The 21,857-nt window shown below is 42.3% G+C and overlaps 1 protein-coding gene and 1 long non-coding RNA gene across 4 annotated transcripts in view; one reads left to right on the forward strand and one right to left on the reverse strand.

The window, feature by feature from the left end:
* The window catches only part of LOC138265228 (uncharacterized), a 288,749-nt gene that overhangs the window by 40,767 nt on the left and 226,125 nt on the right, over positions 1 to 21,857 (forward strand). The window lies entirely within an intron of this gene.
* The window catches only part of CAMKK2 (calcium/calmodulin dependent protein kinase kinase 2), a 255,254-nt gene that overhangs the window by 11,673 nt on the left and 221,724 nt on the right, over positions 1 to 21,857 (reverse strand). For 2 of the 3 annotated variants that reach the window (XM_069214894.1, XM_069214896.1), the window contains exons 13-15: positions 19,456 to 19,543; positions 7,915 to 8,043; positions 4,779 to 4,879 (exon numbers count right to left, since the gene is read on the reverse strand). In XM_069214894.1, the coding sequence (XP_069070995.1) occupies positions 4,779 to 4,879; positions 7,915 to 8,043; positions 19,456 to 19,543 (318 nt within the window). Of the gene's footprint in view, positions 1 to 4,479; positions 4,531 to 4,778; positions 4,880 to 7,914; positions 8,044 to 19,455; positions 19,544 to 21,857 lie in introns of all 3 variants that reach the window. The other variant, XM_069214893.1, reaches the window with a different exon arrangement.

Raw genomic sequence — 21,857 nt, forward strand, 5'->3', positions numbered from 1 at the left:
TCTTTTAGCAATGGAAAGTGACCTTGTGCTACGCAAACCACATCGATTGAATCCTGCTTTCCTCTTAGTGCAATTTAGAAATGGAACCATCACACAGCGACCCAGTCTTTGCTTGGCTGGCCCCAGTAGCAGGATGAAGCGAATTCCAAGGGCAAAGAGGTCATTGAGTGCAATAAGGAACTCCTTCTCAGAAGACAAATGTAACACATAAGCACCCATAACAGAAGAGCACAGATGAGAAGACACAACTTCAACCTCTTCCATCACACAAGGAAAAGCAGGAAGGTTGTTGCGGCCATGCCAACAAACATGGTGGAAGAGTCCACACTGGGAAAAGCGTGTGCTTGTGTAATACCCGGCTCTACTTTTGATATCTTTTGCAAAGTCTTGATGAAACGTAGCACTGCAGGGCAGTCAATACCAGGGTGTTAATCGAGCAGGAGGGAAAAACAACTCAAATTCTACACTTTCTATGAACAATTGATGAAGGGTGCTCTCTTCAGTATTTGAGGTTTATACTCAAAATGTAAGTTTCAAATGTTTTATTCCAAGCTGTTATAGATATTTTGGGGCGATACCTTGGGCTGGAAATGCCCATTCATATGTGGAAGGGTTGCTGTTCTCGGGTCTGATATCAGTGATCCTGCTCCACCGGCAGCCACAGAATGCACACATTTACCCATGTTTGTGCATGCGCTTGCACATCAGTTCTGCCTATGTGAGACTTTACAATGGTAAGTAAATAGAATGCTACTGTTTGCATTATTTTGCTTCCGTCCACAGTAACCCATGCAAAAAAACTGAGCCAAAATGTTTTATAGATATGTGCACTGAACATTGCTATATGTTCTCTTGCTTTATCCAGCATCTCCTGGCTCGTATATATATATATATATATATATATATATATATATATATATATATATATATGTAGAAATATATAAAACAAATCAAATTCAGGAGGTCAGAGACCTAGAATATACCTAAGGATTCCAAGTGCTGTAGTCCAGACTTTCTCCTTCAAAAAGCCAATTGAACTGCTTCATGAGTAATGGTTGAAGGCCTCACATCCAATGTTACAAATGGAAACAAGTGTAATAAGCAGAAAATTGCAAAGTTCGGTACAAAAGTGATCATGCCACACGAGATTAAGAAGTCAGCCACAAACATTCTTTTTAACTCAAGAAAAACAAGCTACATGCTATCATTCGCCACATGCAGCCCAAGAGTGTAAGGGTACATTGTTGTTCTGAGAAAATTCATCTTGATGTGCAATAATGTGTGATTCACTTTATGAGAAACTTAATGCATTTGGAATCATAAATTTCCGAAAGTATGAAACCCTTGGACAGTTGCCTTAGAAACCAATCTGTTTCATTCTGTGAAGGCAGCAGAATGTTCTTCTTAAGCCCTCCCTTTTGGGTCATCAAGTTTTCAAGGACGCAAATTGTGAAAATAGTGAGCGTGTCACTCAGCGACATCAAACAATATCACTTCATATGACAGCCTAGCAGAAAAAGTATGCCTTTGAGGCAGAAGAAACTGCTGCAGACATTTATGGATCTACTGAGTAGGAAAGTGAGAAAAATAAATTACATCAATTGATTAATGACCTTGCGAGGCTGTCTTTGCTAGAATATCCTATGGGACAATCTTTGGCCGATGCAATGCAGGCAAAGGGATGAATTCTCTGTTCCACTGTGCAACAATTTGTTGCGCTGCCTCACTCTACACTGGCTGCAGGATGGAGCTGGGGCTACCGATTGTCTACCTATCTAAACAACTGCAGACTACGTCCTGTAATAGGAAAGGAAGGCAACTAATATTACCCTCGACAAGGCTGTCCTACAAAAGTCCAAAAGGGCAGATCTAAGCTTTTGTTCTGTAGAGTCACATAAGACAAATGGATCTAAATGGAGCTCACTTATAAAGTCGGTTGTTATCCTGGAAATATGGCAAGAATCTGGAGTCCAGGAGCTACATTTGACATGCCTGAACAAGACACTACTTCGTGAACAACCCTCAATTTAGCTAGTCAAAATAATATTTTTTCTGAAAAATGTCAAATTTCTGGAAGTTTCTAGACTGACTATTTATTTCATTTCGAAATGTAGATATGGGCATTTTCTCTAGGCTACAGTGGACCTTTTGCTTTAGGTCTTCTATAATACTTTGGTACACTGTGTATCCACAGGTCCTTTGTGTGTGAAGCATTTCTGGCACATACTAAGGCCCCGATTTATACTTTTTGGTGCAAAACTGCACTAACGCAGTTTTGCACCAAAACATTTAGCACCGGCTTGCACCATTTCTGTGCACCAGCCGGGCACCATTCTATAAGTATGGTGCCCGGCTGGTGCAAAGGGTAGGATAGCTAAAAAAAAAATGACGTTAGTCGGGTGGGACGGCGGTATCGAAGAAGCTGGTTTTGCACCAAAAAATGACGTTAGGCAGGTTAGAGTAAAACAAAAATTACTCTAACCTGCCTAGAGTCATTTTCTGATGCAAAACCATCCATACCACATGACTCCTGTCTTAGAAAAGACAGGAGTCATGCCCACCACCCCAATGGCCAGCACAGGGGACCCTGGGCATGGCCATTGCACCCAGTGCCATGTAGGGGGGCCCATTTCAGGGCCCCCAATGGCACTTTAAAAAATAAATTAATACACTTACCTTTACTTATCTATACTTACCTGGGATGGGGTCCCCCATCCTCCGCTGTCTCTCTGGTGTGGGTGGGGGTGTCCCGGGGCCTGGGGAGGGCACCTGTGGGCTTACTCCATGGTGTTCCACTATGGAAGTAGGCCCACGGGTCCCCTAACGCCTGCCCTGACCCAGGCGTTAAAAATGGTGCAAAGCAAGCTTTGCACCATTTTTTTGACCCCTCCTCCCTCCCGTTCATGATTTTAGCACAGGGGAATAAATATGGCGCTAAGGCCATAGAGTCATTTTTTGCACGGGAACGCCTTCTTTGCATCTCAGGGACGCAAAGTAGGTTTCCACGCCCCAAAAATTACTTTAACTCCATAAATTTGGCGCTAGACGGGTCTAGCGCCAAAGTATAAATCTGGAGTTAGCTTTGCACCGAATTTGCGTAAAAAAAAAATGACGCAAGTTCGGCGCAAAACAAGTATAAATATGCCCCTAAGTACAAAGTTGGGTAAATCCGTTTTGACAGTGAATTATCCTATGGTTTATTGCATGTTTGTGGATAAGGCTGTAATGGATCTACCAGTACCACAGCTCCCACCAATGTTGGATAATTCTCAGCCATTAGAATATGGGCTTAACTGGTAATCCGAAGGCTGTCCTGAAGAGAAGGTCTGATGCGGATTGAAGATGACTGTTCGAATAAAAGACATGAGGCTGCAGTGGTCCAAATACAGCAAAATGACAAATTTTAGGAAAACTGAATATGTCTTCCAGAGCATCAGCCTAACCCCCTTGTTATCGGCGGTATAAACGTCTGTGCAAGTAAGGTGACCTTGACCGGCGAGTGTTCTTTCGAAGGCTTATGTAAAAATAAATGCTATTTCTATATTCACATGATATTTTCCAGGTCGCTCAGTCTGTTTGGTTACTTGCAACAGGAGCTACCTTCCATTGACCTAGGCAATTTATGGTTCCACTTAATTAACTTACTGCAATATTATCCTGCTGCATTTGGGTCAGAGTGTCACTGGAGTCCCCCTTCATTTGGTCCATCCCCTTTTCATCACATTGTTACGTTAGTCAGGTAATAATCTTTGGTTTCCAAGGCGGCAAAGACTGTTTTTCTATCATGGTGGACATCTTTTACATTTTGTACATTGATTGCATTGCTGTCTTGTGATTAAGACAGGACCATGATCTTTGGTCTCAGAGGAAGAAACTGAACCAGCTTTCCTAACATGGCAGCCATCTTCTAAATTTTTAACGTACTGTATATCTGCTGTGCACTAGACATAGGTTCTTGATCTTTGGATTATGAGACTGGTAACCAGAGCTGGTTCCAGGATTTGTATGTTTTTTGTCAGCCACTTCCCCATAGATATTAAGCCACATTTGATGCTCTGAAGGGCAATCGTCGGGTGCACCCTGGGCAATTGCTTACAAACTCTTTGTGTTAGAACAGGCTATTCAAGCAACACAAATGATTTACTAACTTGGGAGCCATCTTGGACTCCTTGCAAACCAACTGTTTGACTGCATGCCATATTTTGCTTTGCTGCTGACATATTTGTCATTTTGATTTCTTTGATCATCTTAATATTGTCTGAAATTTACAGATGCAAAGACAAGTCATCTTATAAAGAAAGCTGCACCAGGTAGAGTGTTGTGAAGATTTAGAAGACAGTAGAATCATCTGTTAACCCCACTTTAATCAGAAGCTTCTCTTGCATTGAATCACACATTCTAGCACACACATCCAAAAATACCAAGTTGCATACAATCGAAATACAAGCATGAGGCATCTCCAGATTAATGAGGGTTTACCTTTGACTGCTATGACTGATGCAATATTTCACATTTCCTGACTTGTTTTTTCTAGAATTACGGAAGGAAACTATGTGAGAATGCACAAAAACCATTCAAATGACTGAAAACATTTGGTCAAAATGGAAAACGTAAATTATTAGAAGATCTGATTCATTGGGGAGGAAGCGAAAGACATTATTGGCATAATGCAAAAAAAACAAATCTTCATTCAAACATCCACTAAATATTTAATTTGCGTTTTACGTTGAATTTCAGTTTCACTCAGTTTTAGGTAAGCTTTTAATATACACACTTACATGGAGTAATTTCCATGGACCGACAAAGACCTTTCCTCTTTCCTACTTCCATCAAATGGGTTTCCAAAAGATCGCTTACGGAGCATCGTCTTCACCAAAATCTGAAGAGAAATGGACATGCAAAAAGGATTAATGAAAACTAAGTATATTATAACAATTCTTTCCATCCAACTGTGGATCGCTTTTGGGAGGCCCTCACTTCTGAAGTCATCAATTACATATTTCAAGGTTCTCTTTCATCATATGTAAGAAGAACGTTAATGAGTTGTAATCTCATGAATCCCCTTTCCGTCTTCACAAGAAATCTTCCACTGTGTGACTATCTATTGAACTGTCTTGTTTTCCAATCTCTTCCAATCTCTTCACAGCACATTACTCCCTGCATCTAATTTCTTTACAGATCCAGAGTTCACCCATCTTGGGCAGGAATGTAAGTTAATTGTAAAAGTAAAAATGCAAAATGACGTCAGGTAAAATGGAGAAGCTGGATAAAGATCTCATACTAGACATTCAACAACTTCTTATCTCTGCATTTCAAAGTAAAAAAGATAATTTATATATTTAAGCAAATAATCTCTACTTGCATAAATTGCTCAGTAACATCCATAAAGAAAATATCTGTTAAAGACTTAAAAATAATTGTCATAGGTATATAAAGAAGCCATCCTTCAAAATAGAGGCCATCCTTTCCCCCTACGCATTGTGCTATGTGATGGTTGTGCTAAGAGTAGATGGTTGGATATCATGATAACACATACATTTGGAAATGGCATGGTATGGGCAGCAGTTCAATCATGTTTTGTGTTTGCCTAGTCCTTGCCATGTGAGGGCATTGCAAACATGTGTCCCAGCATGTTCACTGAATGTCAATTCACTAAAATGGATGAAATAACAGAAGTGCCATTCCACACCCTGTGATCATTGATGATATCACAGAGTTCACTCGTTGCCCCGTCCTAAAGCCCTCAAAGGCTTCCCATTGGTTTATTAAAGGGCACGTGGAAAGGCAAGGAGACCTCATTCTCCGTCCCTGATTTTGCATTCATAACACCTGAGAACGGGGCAGCAAGCACAGTACCAGGTGTTCAGAGGGCAGGTTTGGGGTAGCATTTGCTAATAGAATTGCTACCTCACATGTATTTTACTGATATGGACAAAGCCATTGCAAATTCTTGATAGATCATCAAAAGCCAGTATTTATTCTCTTTAAATATAATTTTAAAATAGTACATGCAAGAATACATCAAAAACATTTCCACGCTACATAAACAATTCTTGTCTGAATATTAAAACGGAGGCAGAACTGCTATGTCAAAGAGGAAAACAGAACAATTACACAAATTATTTTTCACATGTTCTCTCCAAGTCCTTCCAGACTTTCAAAACATGAAAAAATGGCCAATATATTTATTTGAAAAAAGCTGGCCATCCTATCGTCCACCCCGTGTACATCTAATTGACAGCCACAAGTGTGCATTCAGTATCTGTCTTCAATAGCATGGGTGGATAATGGCACAAGCATTGTGGACACTTAGCTGTAATATCAGACGATCAAGGGTCCTGACTTATCCAGCACTGTCATTTAAGTCTAGAGTACGCTTTGCTGGCTGCGTGTCAGTGCTAATCCTAGCACAGCTGCATGCCAGGGCCATGTCATGCATGCATCTGCCACCCCTCTCTGTTCAACCACCAGCACTTTCCATGGTGGGACTCTACAAGCCCCAAAGTGCAGAACTGTCTGTTGACTAAAAATCTGTGACTATAATCCTGATACAGGGCGAGATGGGGTTGACGGCCTTAATCGTGACATTGGAAGTGTGCCATTATATCCTACGAGTTGCAAACTGTATTTGACATCAACACTGTTTGACAGATTTAGGATAGTCTCTGACTGTACTTCCGCTTCAAGGCTGCTTTGTTATTTATCTGTTTATTCATGTCACCGACCTTCTCTTACCTTGAAATTACTGTAAAGTGATACTAAATGCTATACAAACATAATTAAAATAGATACATTTGTAAACGTAGCAGAATACAATACATTTCATCTAAGTGAGATTTACCTAAGTTAACCAGGCTCATCCAGTCTTTGACAGCATGTCAACAGTGTTCAAAGCCGACGGCTACAATATTTGTGTTAAAGTTCTGATCAAACCAAATTAGATTGTGTTTGCCATCGACATACATATAAAATAAGAGCTCACATGACAAAGTAAGCTTGTTAAGTTAGATAAGAGCTATGTTAACCAGCATGGATGGAGAGGACCCCACTTGAAAGTGCTCGGCCAGGTAAGAAGTAAACCAGTGTTGATCTTTGTTACAGAATTTAGATTAATGCGTTCTGTTAAAAGGCTAGTGTGTTTGATGCCATATACCAAGGCCTTCAGCTCATCCACCAGCGATGGTACGGCTGATTAGGCTTCATATAATATGGGGGCGTTTTTGTCCCTTTGCCATTTGATGTCTTATTATAGAGTAGAACACTTAACACCATATTGTTTATACAGAAAACATGGGTGTCAGGAATTATGACCGGCGTTCAAATTTCAGATCACTAGTACCCACCAGTGTATACATAGATTAATATATATAATTGTCCATAATATGAGAAAGTCCACATCTCCAATGGGTGCTCCAAATTATGGTTTATTGTTCACACAATATCAATTCCAGCCTCAGCCCAGTGGACTTTCTCAGATTGTAGACAACTGTAAATGTTAATCCAACACCATATTGTATCAACACCAAAATAGTTAAAGCTGCCTAGAGGAGGTTGGGGCTGAACAAGAGTAGCAGTGGAGTGGTAACACAGGCAGCAAGGAACTTCCCCTTTATTGCAAAGTGATGGAGGCCGCCTCTACCTCTTTAGAGTAAAATGCCTGTGTCAAGTAACTATAACAATCACTCACACACTCAATCCAAACATCAACTACACATGTTATGTATGGGGAAGGGATGACTTGGATATTGCTGTAGCTGAACTTTTACCCCAGTGTGCCCTAGAGCTAACATGGCATGCTAAAAACCCAGCCCAAGGTGACAGAAACCTCTACAGTTCTATACATAGCTACCAATTTCCCATAAATAATGGTATCACATGGCATGAACAAACAGACAGCAGGCTCCTGGTACTCACCACTGTGGCCAAGCTGGGAATATGCTTGACTGAGTTTTCTACCTCTTCTTCTGTCACTTCGATGAGGGTACAGTTCTCGTCTTCACTTGGCAATGGTTCAGCTCCATGTTTGCTTACCCAAGGATGCACCTTCACATGATAAAAGGAGAATTATCAAAAGTTCACTTAAGATTAAAGAGACAAAGAGGTCATCGTAGTGCAACAGGCCTGCGCAGAATACTAAGCCATCAATGCAACACAGTACTTGAAAATATCTATACACCAACTCAATATCCAAGGTCAAATATCCGACCATCACCACTGCCAAGATGCCAAAATATAGACACACTTTTTACCCATTTTTGAATTGAATTTCTTCAAAATCAGCAATCCCTCATGATTTTCCTAAGAAATGCACAGTAAACCAATGTGCCCTTCATTGAGGTGATACTGAGCCCGAATGTGTAGACTGCACATGAAAACACAAAGCCAATTTACAGAGAAGACCAAATGAGTGATGAAAAATACATGCAACTGAACGATGTGTTCTGGTTGCGATTATCTGTTCTGTTATGGTGCGTGATGTGTGTTGCACGCCATAATTTGATTTTAGATTTTGTGTTCTCTGAACCATAACTAACCTTTAACTGTGTTGTTTCAGTGACTTTCTGTATTTTAATGATATACAACAATCACCTGCTACATAAATATTCCACTCTGCAGCCATCCTCCCATACATCATACCGGTGCCTCCATCTGTTAAAATTTAGACATTCCCTAAAGCTCACAATTTCTGAACTTTGCACATCGTCTGAAATTTGGAAAAATTAAGCCTCTTTTCCAAATACAAAAGAACAGTTGTGTCTGGAACACTTTTTGGAAATTCAAAAATTCGACCATAAAATTTGATAGAGGAATTTGCATTTAAACAGGGTCTGGGTTTGGGCACAAATGGGATAGCCTTCAGGAAAAAGTTAGGTATATTAGGACAGTTGGCCCAGTGGGAGACCCAAGGGACTCCTGCTGTACCAAAAAATGTAAAAAAATAAAATAAAAAAAACTGCTTCTGACTAGTCAACAAAACTCTTTCTCCCCTGGATTTCAGTACCGTGGGACCATGCAGTGCTGCCTAGAGTTGATTTTGTAAGTTTTTGATCAATGCAGTGTACCAACCAAAGCTGGTGCACTGTGTTTTCTGAAAGAGAGATGGATTGACATTGCTGCATCTTTGTTCCTGCGCCCGCACACTTTAGGCTGCCATGCGCCAACGCAGACACCTTTGTACCATTGTGCAAGAGTATGTGCCTTCTATCAAGCATAAGTTTTGTACTGAAAGGGGACCCTTCCAGTACAAAAACTTCGCTTTAATGCTTTCCCACTTTGTGTGTGCTGCACAATACACCATACATGCAACTTGCTCCACAGTTACTTCTGCTTCAAGGACATGTAGGTTTATGGTGCAGATCCCTGTCTACCAATATGAGTCGATGGGGATTTGTGTCAAGACCCATGGGTAACACCTTTGTACGCTGCACATCATCGTGCAACAGAATAAAATAATCCGCTTTGACATATACTAAAACAGTTTAACATTAAGACACAGACATGACTATTTTTAACACAGAAAAGTGGTTCTTACAAGAACAATTTCTGGGAGGATGTTAAAACATTTTTATTTTGTTTTTTCTAGTTTTTACTTTTTTATGGTGGGTTCAACTAAACAAACTAAATACCCAGTATCACTGCCCCGGCACCTAATGAGGAGTTGAATGGCTTCTCTCAGATTCCAGGCTTCAAAGTTAATTTCACTAAGTCACGGGGCATGGGAGTTGCCAATCCCCAAAATAGCCTAGAGGGCCCTATAAGATGCTGGCAATCAAGTGGGAGATGTTGGCCAGTCCCTATCTGGGGATTCATTTGCAGCCCCTAACAAAGGTCTTATACACCTGCAATATACCCCCCTCCTCATGTCCCTTTTTAAGGGCTTGTAACAGCGGGGGAAACTTGAAAGTTTGTGGTTGGGCAGAATTAACAGCTTGAAAATGAATTTTATTAATTTTATGCCCAGACCGTTATATGTTCTCCAGACTCTCCTGCTCACCCTCCCCTCTTCACTACACAATCATATCCAGGCAAAAATCTTCGCTTTTGTATGGGGAGGAAAGTCCCCGAGAGTGGCAGGAGCAACACGGAGCAAGCTGGTCTCAAAGGGTGGTCTTGGTTTCCCTGATGTTTCCACTTACATTCTGGCAGTGCAACTCCATCCCTCTTTGGACTGGAATCATGACCACGATAAGAAACTCTGGGTTCAAGTGGAGCAGGCTTTTTCTCACTCCCCCTTGTCGGAGCTATTATGGCTTGCGACGTCTTTCAAGGTGCAATCACCCTGTTCCTTCCTCTGACATTGTTACTTGTACCCTACTGGAGGGAGGTATTGCAGCGTAGGGCATTCTCAACTTACCCCTTTAGACTAACCCCTTAGCGCACAATCCTGACTTAATTCCGGGAATGACCCTCCCTCACTCCTTTCGCTGGGTTCAGGGGCACTCCCCCACTTTGGATGACTTTTTTGATGATGGCGGTTTGCGGTCAAGAGTGTCTTGATTGCTAAATTTGTCCTATCCCGATGACAGCTTCAAACTGAATCAGGCACTTCATTGGCAGGCAGGCCACACACATGCCTGGCTTGCCAGCACAATACTACACCCATAGAGATCCTTTATAAAATATAATGTACATCATAAAGGCAACTCATGGCTTTATCATTATCGCCATTCTATGTGCTACAGAGAGAAAGGGAATTGGCCACAGAAATATCTGATGACACATGGGGGGCCTTCTGGCAAAGAGCAGCTCAATCATCGATTTGCATCAGCTATAAAGAGAATTTCTATAAAATATTGACTTGTTGATTCTTCGCCAAGCTTTAAGGGGGTTCAGACTTATGCTGGAATGGATGTGGCGAGAAGGATACTTTTCTACACACATGGTGGCCATGCCTAGTGATTCAGACCTTTTGGATGGAGATCCAAAACAAAGAGTGGACCATGCCTAATGTTCACCTCCCACTTGAACCCCACATGATCCTTCTGAGTGATCAAGAGGCAGATATAGTTTTCCCCATAACGACCCCTCCGGGCCACCTTCTATCCCATCTACTTCTAGCAGCGCAACTTTGTGTGACACAGTAATGGAAACACCCACTCCCTCCTTCTATAAATATATTGTGGGGTAGGTCTGGTCAATCTGTGCCATGGAAAAATTGATTACTATCTTCCAAATTAGGGTGGCCAAATTTGATGCTATTTGGTGTCCCTTCACCACCCATATCAAGCGAGTGCAAAGGGCGGGTGGTCTCCATATGACAATGTCTAAAACACCATGTGCCTCAGAGATCCACATTATGGGGCATATTTATACTCCGTTTGCGCCGAATTTGCGTCTTTTTTTCGACGCAAATTCGACGCAAAACTAACTCCATATTTATACTTTCGCGTTAGACACGTCTAGCGCCAAAGTTCCTGGAATTAGCGTCATTTTTTTGCGTGAACACCTTCCTTGCGTTAATGATATGCAAGGTAGGCGTTCCCGTTTTAAAAAATTACTCCGATGCTATTGCGTCGGATTTATACTCCCGGGCAAAAATGACGCCCGGGAGTGGGCGGGTCTAAAAAACCAGCATTTGCGCCGGATTTTAGCGCCTGGGTCAGGGCAGGCGTTAAGGGACCTGTGGGCTCAGAATGAGCCCAGAGGTGCCCTCCCCTGCCCCCAGGGACACCCCCTGCCACCCTTGCCCACCCAGGAGGACACCAAAGTATGGAGGGACCCACCCCAGGGACATTAAGGTAAGTCCAGGTAAGTAATTTTTTTAAAAACATTTTGTGGCATAGGGGGGCCTGATTTGTGCCCCCTTACATGCCACTATGCCCAATGACCATGCCCAGGGGACAGAAGTCCCCTGGGCATGGCCATTGGGCAAGGGGGCATGACTCCTGTCTTTGCTAAGACAGGAGTCATTTCAATGGGGGATGGGCGTCGTAAAAAAATGGCGCAAATCGGGTTAAGACGATTTTTTTGCCTCAGCCTGACTTGCCCCATTTTTGGACGCCCAAACGCCATTTTTCCCTACGCCGGCGCTGCCTGGTGTACGTGTTTTTTTTTCACGCACACCAGGCAGCGCTGGTCGGCTAACGCCGGCTAACGCCATTCAATAAATACGGCGCCCGCATGGTGCTTCAGAATGGCCTTAGCCGGCGCTAATTTTTTAGGCACAAAACTGCGTTAGCGCAGTTTTGCGTCAAAAAGTATAAATATGGGTCTATGTCTTCTTCTGAACCAGACGCTGGTTCTGTTGAAATGTAATCATTATGTGAGGGATCAGAGTGGGAGTTGTTTTGCATACTATTTCCCACTGTATAGAGGTGTGTATGACTTGTTCTTCCCATTATATACGAGTAAGAATTATTATTCCTGGCAAAACTGTGCAATATGTCACGTTTACTTGTTTTCACTTAAAAATGTAAAAATAAAATAATTTATAAAATAAAATACATAAAACAGGGATCTGAACCTGGATCCAAAAAAAATACTTTTTGCACTCCAGTTGGTGGGCAGCCATGAGCTCTCCATTAGAAATAACTTTAGTGCACTGTAGACTACAATCCAATATGAGAGTACAAAGGGTTAATATTCCTCTGGTCTCAGGACTTGTGGTGTTATGAAATCACCAGGTTACACAGTTGCACTGCAGCTGAAAAAGAAGCTTATCCTTCCTCTTCCTATCTCTTTCTGGCAACTTTCACTTGGCGGCCGTTCCATGATTTCAGGTGATTCATCATACCTGACCTGCAAAAAGAGCACTTCTTGCCAGAGCTCCTGCTAAATATTTTGTGGCTCAGATTGCGTGAGACCATTTTAGCAAACGCTTTCTTCTCTCCAGCCGGAAAAGAAAAGAATTGCCAGGAGGTGGATTTTGGCATTGGTCTCGGCTGCTCCTCCTGAGCCTCTTACTGTGGTGTCCCCTCCCTTCCGGATGCCATAGTTTGTGTTTTTTAAATACCCCCAAAAAGGGAAAACTGCTAGAAGATTGGCTCAGGGCACCGCACCCACGTGCACATCTCTAATGAGGGGAACTTGTTCAACATGCATCAATATTTCAAACAATTAGGTGTGCTTTTACAGTGAGTTACATGTACTGCTATACCATTCTTTTGTACCTCGTACCAAGACTCCTAAAATCACAGAGCGTTTAATAAAAACGACAAGAGACCTTGGTTATTTGTGCCAGCTAGGAAACCCTTAAGCTGAAACTTAAAATGAAATGACCCCTTCAGAGTAAACACAATTTTAAAAAAATACTTCTGGCTGGGTTCTGTGGTACTCCCATGGACCAAAAATAATGATGCTAAGGCTACATGGCAGTGACGCGGTACCCTGCCATTGGCTCTTTTGGCCACAAAAAAAATCAAAACAGTCATTTAACTGGCGCAGAGGGCACATTACGGCAAAAATAAGCCAACAACCTTTAGAAAAAGCTTCAAATGAATTTCCTCAGCACCATTAATATTTTGGTGTTTTAGAGAGCAGTGCTTAATTTGTAAATAAAGAGGTGCCGGTGCCCAACGCCCTCCTCTTAAACACGCGGCTGCTGCAATTAAATGTGTGAACACGGAATACTGAGACAGCGTAATCCTGAAACCATCTCGGGCCTCTTCAATCCATATAAAGCCACTCCCTGCCCCTTCAGCTCACTCTTGCAGCTTTTTACTTACTCCCACTGTGACGCTTTTTAGTTTTTCCTTCCTCCTTCTTTCCCATATGTGTCTTTCGCTCGCAGCAAATGCTTGAGGCAGAAGAATAAGCCCGGGCCCTCAAAAATAAGTGCCGGTGCTCAGCACCGGAAACAACAAGCACAAATTAAGCACTGCCTCAGAGAGAACTAGACACCTGGAGGCCCCAAAGGCACCATCCCCCGGGCCTAGCAGAGGTGCAGCGTATGTTATTGTCATTGCATCGACATCTGCAGTGGAGGCCTGTAAAAGAATCAATGGGGTAGGAGTTAATCCGAATTCCAGCTGGCCAAAAAACATAATAAGTGCTCAGGAGATGAGGTGGACTTTGTGCTCATAGCTGAAAATATAGGAGGGTATCTGAAAATGGGAGTTGCATTTCTGCTGTGTCCGTGAGGGATAGCAAGAATTGATCGTCTGGGTATAGGTCTGAGAATGTAGTAATGTTCCGTTGTCTGGCACATGAGATAGCCCACTTTTCCTGTAACAGGGGGAATGTGGGGTTATGGACTAGTGGGGCAGAAGGGGCATACAGAAGGGTCAGGCCCGTGCGTTTGTGCATTACCTCCCATTTCCACCACACACACTGGATAGCTTCAATTTCTCCTTTGGGCGCCCTACAGGGAAGGAAGAGTGCAGTCGACAGAGGCCATGGGGAGGTGCGGTCCATCTCAATGGCCACATGTGGTTGATATGGGGTTGGATGAATCCAATAGTGCAAGATTTGGGCCTGGGTGCACAATGCATACAAGAGCATGTCTGGGGCTCCCAGTCCCCCCTGCGATTGTGGTAGAGAGGATATCATAAGACACTCCTGGTTGTTTCCCGGCCCAGTATAATGATATTAGGTAAGATTTAAATGGCTTGAAAAACTGAGTCAAAATGGGAATCGGTATATTGATGAAGAGATACAACAATTTGGGAAGTATAATCATTGTAGCTATTGCAACAAGTAAGTGGTAGTCAAGACAAAAGGGTATTCTGCCCTCGGTCCAGTCTAAAGTGCAGCCATAGTTGGCTCACCAAATCTCTTCTAGGTCTCTGCTGAGCCAAATACCTAAATATCTCATTGGTTCCATTGTTCATTTTAGTGGGTATTCACACTGAAAGGGTAGTGTGGAGTCTGTGAGTGGGAAAAGAGTGGATTTGGACCAGTTTACAGAGTTTCTGGAGTAGCCTCCAAAGCACATTATCTCGCGAGTGAGCAGACTGAGATTCTCCCTGGGATTACAAACATATAGAGTGATGATATAACTATGCCTCTGTTTGCATGGTGTTGGTGGAGTCTTACAGCCCTGGGCTCTATCGCGATAGCGAATAAAATGGGAGACAATGGACACCCCAGAGTGTGCCACAGGTGATAGGGAAAGGGTCTGAGAGGAGTCCATTTAGAAGTATTTGGGCACTTGGGAGTGTCTAAAGGAGTCGAATTTGCTTTATAAACTGCAGGCTTATTCCGATGCGGGTGAGGAGTGAGAAACGGTAATCCTATTCTAGAGAATCGAATGCTTTAGTGGCATCCAGCAAAGAAGCCAGCGCCAAAACATGAGGAGCAAGGTGATGCATGATGGCAAATAAGGGTCGGAGACTGTGCGAGGTGGAGCGTTCCAGAATGAAGCCTGATTGATCCGGGCGGACAATTAGTGGCAATAGGAGGGACATACAATTTGCTGATACTTTAGCATATATTTTATTATCAACATTGATGAGTGGAGTAGGAGTTGCAGTGTTCAGTCGGCTTATCCGTTTTGAGTAAAGTGACAATGACAGATTCTCTTAGTGTGGGAGGTAGTGTCCTGGGAGCCAGGAAGTCTTGATACATCACCAATAGATGCAGGGCAAAAACAGGGCAAATTCTTTATAAAAGGCAGTGGTCAAACCATCTAGTCATGGTGCTTTGTCTCCTGGTAGGCCATTTGTCACCTGTATGATTTCGTCTACTGCCAATGATGCATCTAGATACTCGTGGTGTGCAGGGTCTAACCATATCTGTTGTATGGTATCAAAGTAGGCAGTTAACTCTGATGGGTCTGGTGTGATTGTTTGTTGGTATAGGTAAGAGTAATAGACAGAAGTCACTTCTAGGAGTTCGGTGGGGGAGGAGACTGGCCTTGAATTAAAATCTAGAAGTTGTGTCACATACTTGGATGCATGTGGCTTGCAAGTTCCGTACACTCTCAGATCATTTTGAAAAAAACAAAGTTGGTAGTAAAGGCCAGCAATTATAAACATATGTAGTATAGAATTACTATATGTACATGTGTGCATGTCTAGAATAGAAATAGCTAGGTTTAGTATAGTAAAAGTTATATGATGCACACTTTACAAACCAGTACAGTTTCGAGTGTAGTTGGTACTCGATGTTAAACAAGGCGGAAAATAACAGCAAATAGTCTGAGTTACAGGGGCACATTTCAAATAGGTTGTGTGTGAAAAAAACTAAAGCTTCTGTTTACAATACATTAACGTGCAGTATGACTGTAAGTGTTATTCTAAGGTTGTATGACAATCTGTTCATTTCAGGAATGTACCGAGGTTTGTCCCTGGGGCTTCACTGTACATGCCTTATCAGTGGATAACTAAAGCATACAAAAAGTGGAGTTTGTCTGGGATGTTCCCATTGGCACAGGGTCAATACTGATTTGCATATGGCTGGGCCAAACTGAGGTGGCATGATGTGCAAAATACCAATGGATTAGTATGCAACTACATGTAATTATCAGTGACGGAGATTAATTCAAGCATTCCATCCATCACTTTTTGTATGCTTTAGTGTGTTGCTCTAGGGAGGATGGGTATGCCCAGTCATGGTTCCCATGCTCACTGTGTCACTTGAACCAAGCTATACCTGGCTGATGAGCCCTAAATAGGGTGGGGCCGGTCCTGGGTTGCCTGTGGTCTGGTTCAGGGCCACAGATAGCTACTGCATGGAGCAGGTCAGGGAGTGCATGGGCCCCACTAGCTAGAGGCTCAACTTGGACAAGATAGCAATGATTATATTGAGGTGAGAGAGGACTGGGCACATAGGAGTGTGTGGCCTAGTCATGTCAATCCAGCTGGGAATCTAGGTGTCAAATGTGAGTCTAATCTTAGCATGGAAGTGCAGGTCAGTGCAGCTACTTCACTTCTGTCTGTCACTTCATGCTGAAACAACTAGAATTTATTCATGTCTATCTCATGCCTGACAGCCGGAAAGCAGCAGCATTAGCCATTATTGGACTGAGACTAGATTACTGTAATGTACAAAGCATCACTAAATACATTACAACTGATTCAAAATGCAAAGGTGAGCCCAAACATTCTGTCATTTTCCCCCTCTGCTATCCACTCCCAACTGGCTGACTCGCAAAGTGCATTTACGAATCGCAGGCTTTGCAACCACAACAAAGGGTTGTTTATCAGGCCCCTAGTCTTGTGAGCGCGCTGGTCCTGGCCAGCCTCTTTCCTAAAGCATCCTATGCCATTCATGATAGATTGTGTGGGGATGAAAGATTGTAAATAGTCCATTAGTAGTGCCATGAAACAAGGACAATTCCCTACCAGATGAAAGCTTTCCAGGATTGATGGAGTAACCACCTCACTGCTGGCTGTGGCTGCCTCGCTGCTTGTCTAATGATGGAGATCAAAGGTGAGCGAGGCTTGAACACAGACAAAACACGTCTGATTGATCTTAAGCACAGGCGAGCATTTCTTCATCAACATCCTGCTTTCTTCTTCCTTAAATGCACCTGAGTCACCTGGTCTCTTTAGGTGTTCATCAGTGGGCAGGGATTCCCAAGCCGAATTGCACTTTAAAGTTAGAAGAAACTGAGTCCTAACATTATTAAACCAGAGAGAGTAATCTATTTGCAGGTTTTTATTATTTCCCATTCACAGGCGTAAATTAATGTGATGTTATTGATTTTAGCTTTTTTCTTTTACGAAAGAAAATATATTAAATATCCAGCAGTTTATTTAAGGTTACGAAAGCATTTCCAGCTCTGATGATGTTCCTCAAATTAAGTTAGTGATTCAAACTCCTCTACCATAATATATTCCGTGATTCTGTACAGCCCCGATGAAGGTGGAACTACACAAGAAATGTATGTCCACATTTTTAAATATCCACTGTTACATAAAATGTTTTGTGGCAGTGGGATGATAGGGTTCTTTTGTGATTGTGTTATTTTTGTAAATAATGGTTATATATTGTCAGATGTGATGAAATTAAAATAATATTTTTAACAACAATTTAGGAATTAGGTTTTGTTTCTGACAGTACATAAAGCAGATATTTGTATGTATATTTTAAGTAATGCAATACAGATTGTGCGATTTTTATTGTATATTGTTTGGAGCGTCAGGCCCATATTTATACTTTTTTTGCGCAACATTTGCGTCATTGTTTTACGCAAAAGCAGCGTAGACTTACAAAAATACAATTATATTTTGTAAGTTTGGGCCGCTTTTACGTCAAAAAAAGTATAAATATGGGCCTAAGTTTTTCTAGTTCTTTTCTGGCTCCTTATGTTATGATTGGAAAATAGTTTGGGATACGTGTGCATGAATACAGTTGTGTAAAATATGATAATATAAATGTGTGCCCCACAATAGCTTTTCTCCCAGTCTTATGTAGGTTTTCCACACATGCGGTGACAGAAGTAACTCTTTTTACTGAGTGACAGCATGTTGGGATACAATTCTAGGTATGAGGTATGTTTTTAGTATGTGAGCAAAGTTTTCAATAATTCCCAATGTAGCTTACAAAGTGTCTCACTTTCTCTTGGCTGAGACCCCAGCATAGACTTTCTGTCACAACCGTTAGTTGATGCTCAAAGTGGAAACCTTTACATACCAGTAACATGTAATTTGCTAAAGTTTTGGGTGTGAGAGCATACTTTCTTCAGTTTTTCCACACAAGTGACTCAAGTCACTCAATACATGTATCAAATTAGACTTCCATACAAAAGCATTGCAAATACTGCAAAACTACGTTGCACTGGTAACTTGTGTTTTATGTGCTAGTGTATACCGTGCAAAGTTTTCCTCGTGAGTGACAAAAACATTGCAAAAGTCCTTATTTTAGTGTGAAAGGCAAACCCAAATAGAAATAACGGACTTTACGAAGAAAAACAAAATTGATGAGTGGAATGCTTGAATTAATATCAGCTACAGCCTGGTATATTTGTTGCTCAATCCTCCATTTCTGAGAACAACCTTATGCATGTCAGCCTTAGTCTCACTCTAATAATAACAGTCCAGCCCAAACTGCCAGGCCTGGTCCCCTCCAGACGGGAACACCTGCAGCTCTTGACCAGTTCCGGTCAACTTGGACCTCTTGAGTGAAGTGTAGCTTGAGTCCTGTGGGACACTGGTCACAATGGACCCACGTCTGGACATACCTGTTGCTCTTAGGGCATCAACAGCAACAAACAACAAGGTAATGGAGGAAATATAAATTACTTTCAGGCACTGCTGATTGTGCAGGACACATTTCAGAGCATCATTTCATTTTTAGCACACTATCCCACTCTAGGTAGAGACCAGCCAAATACAGGTCAGCCTTGGTCCTGCTCCAATAGGAACAGTCCAGACGGAATTGCAAAGCCACATCCCCTCTGATTGGGAACAAAAACAACCCATGCACCCCAGTTTCCCTATATATAAAATACACAACACTTAATCATAGGCTAAATCCAAGTACTAAGTTCTATGTAAAAGACTGAACAATGAAAATTGAGTGTAACCTAGAGGTGGAATTAGGAATATTCCAATACAATGAATGGTGGTTTACCTTAATTTCTGGGACGGTGATGCGGGATTCTGGATTTTTATCAAGCATGTGTGTGATCAGATCCTTCAAATCATCGGAGATATCAGGCCTAAAGAAACAAAACACAACATGCACTGTCAGTTTTTCAGGGACTCATTTTGTCAGCATAGATACCTAAGCATTTTGTTATTGCATTCTGATAGTGCCTTTGTTCCTTCCAGGGTTTTGATTAAGACGCTGTAACAATAGATTGCCAAAGTAGTTAAATTATTAGGTGTACAATCTGTTATTTCTTAGTAAAACACTATACAAGTATAAAAAACAGCAGGCACTTTATAAAGCCAGAGGAACTTTATTTAAGAATGAGAGCTGCTTTGTGTGGGAATAGTTAGAACCCATGATCTTCATGATATAGTTATACTCAACTACCAAGCACTGCTTGGAGGTGTCATATAAAATCTAAGTGATATATGTGCTCCTTGATGGTCCACTAGAATTTTGTTCCTGACTACAGATATTGGTTTGACCTTATGGAAATGCTTGAAGGGACGGAGAACCTTCTCCTACTTTTCAGCATAGCACATGCGGCTTGCTCTGTGCCAGCCGTAACAGCGTTCAGAACTACTAGTGTGTTGAAAATATCATGTTTCCCCATAACGGCCAACAAACCTCTTCTTGGACAGCGATGCAATCCAGTGACTAAATTGATGGCTGTGGTCTTGTATGACCTGAGTTCTAATCCTTCCTCAGTTATTGGCTTGATCATGTGGAGTTACCCTAGGCATAACACTGCACCCTATTTTGTTGACAAGACCTGGCATGCTTAAAAACCAACAGACGTTTTGGCAATAGGAACAAAAACACATGAAAGATCAAGAATTTATAGAACTAGAGCTGTATTGCAACAACTGTTCCGGGTGTAGTAACTGGGAGTATATTTGCCTTATGAATATGGCCCCTGTTTTTCATGGTGTATTGATACAAAAGAGCCTGCCATTACATGCTGGCATTATACAGAACATAAGTAAGACATATAAAAAGTCATGCACATAGACATATTTCCCTGGCACTACAAACGTTAGACTGGAACTGACTGTGCCAGATGGGGCAGCCTACAGGGCTGGTCCACAATCAATCATATATCATGTGTGTATGTGACCGACTCATATCCAGCCTAATTGCAATTCACAGGTACCAGCATGATGTACTATTCTATGTATTTTGTGTATTCCATATAGGCCTGCACGCCTCTACTTCAGAGAAGATATGGTGTAGTGAATGGGTTAATATTGTCACCTAAACTCTCTGCCTCATCTCCTCCTCTCCTTCCATGTCTCTAATAGTCATAGGGTGGGAGACCGGTCCCATAAGAAGTGGACCAATCTTTAACCTTGGACCTTTCCATTAAGAAAGCGTGATGGATTCCTTAAACTGTAGTGACCTACTGCATGGCTGTGCTAAGTTTCGGTCAGCCCATACTTAAGACACATAGATAGAGCAGAATGAAGCTGATGTCTGCTTTTAATTTCCATGTATCTAAGTTGCGAAGTGAGTACAGTTTTCACTATACGTTCATTACAACTCTTTTACTCCTTAAATTTAACAAGAGAGGAATGTCTGTGACAGCACTTAGGCCTTTCAACACCTTTCATTCTTGTTAATGCAGTCTCCCAAGTTGTGCTTACTCAGAAACAAAATACCTAGGCCCGTATTTATACTTTTTGACGCTAAACTGCGCTAACGCAGTTTAGCGTCAAAAAGTTTAGCGCCGGCTAACGCCATTCTGAAGCGCCATGCGGGCGCCGTATTTATTGAATGGCGTTAGCCGGCGCTAGCAGACCGGCGCTGCCTGGTGTGCGTGGAAAAAAACCACGTACACCAGGCAGCGCCGGCGTTGGGGAAAATGGCGTTAGGGCGTCTTAAAATGGGGCAAGTCAGGTTGAGGCAAAAAAATCGCCTCCACCCGATTTGCGCCATTTTTAACGACGCCCAGACGCCATTTACATGACTCCTGTCTTAGTAAAGACAGGAGTCATGCCCCCTTGCCCAATGGCCATGCCCAGGGGACTTATGTCCCCTGGGCATGGTCATTGGGCATTGTGGCATGTAGGGGGGCACAAATCAGGCCCCCCTATGCCAAAAAAAAATATAAAAAAAAAAAAAAATTATACTTACCTGAACTTACCTGAATGTCCCTGGGATGGGTCCCTCCATCCTTGGGTGTCCTCCTGGGGTGGGCAAGGGTGGCAGGGGGGGTCCCTGGGGGCATGGGAGGGCAGCTGTGGGCTCATTTTGAGCCCACAGGTCCCTTAACGCCTGCCCTGACCCAGGCGTTAAAAAGAGGTGCAAATGCGGGGTTTTTTGCCCCGCCCACTCCCGGGCGTGATTTTTGCCCGGGAGCATAAATACGACGCATTTGCGTC

Source organism: Pleurodeles waltl, chromosome 11 (genome assembly GCF_031143425.1).
Source record: "Pleurodeles waltl isolate 20211129_DDA chromosome 11, aPleWal1.hap1.20221129, whole genome shotgun sequence".
Taxonomy (NCBI): Eukaryota; Metazoa; Chordata; class Amphibia; order Caudata; family Salamandridae; genus Pleurodeles; species Pleurodeles waltl.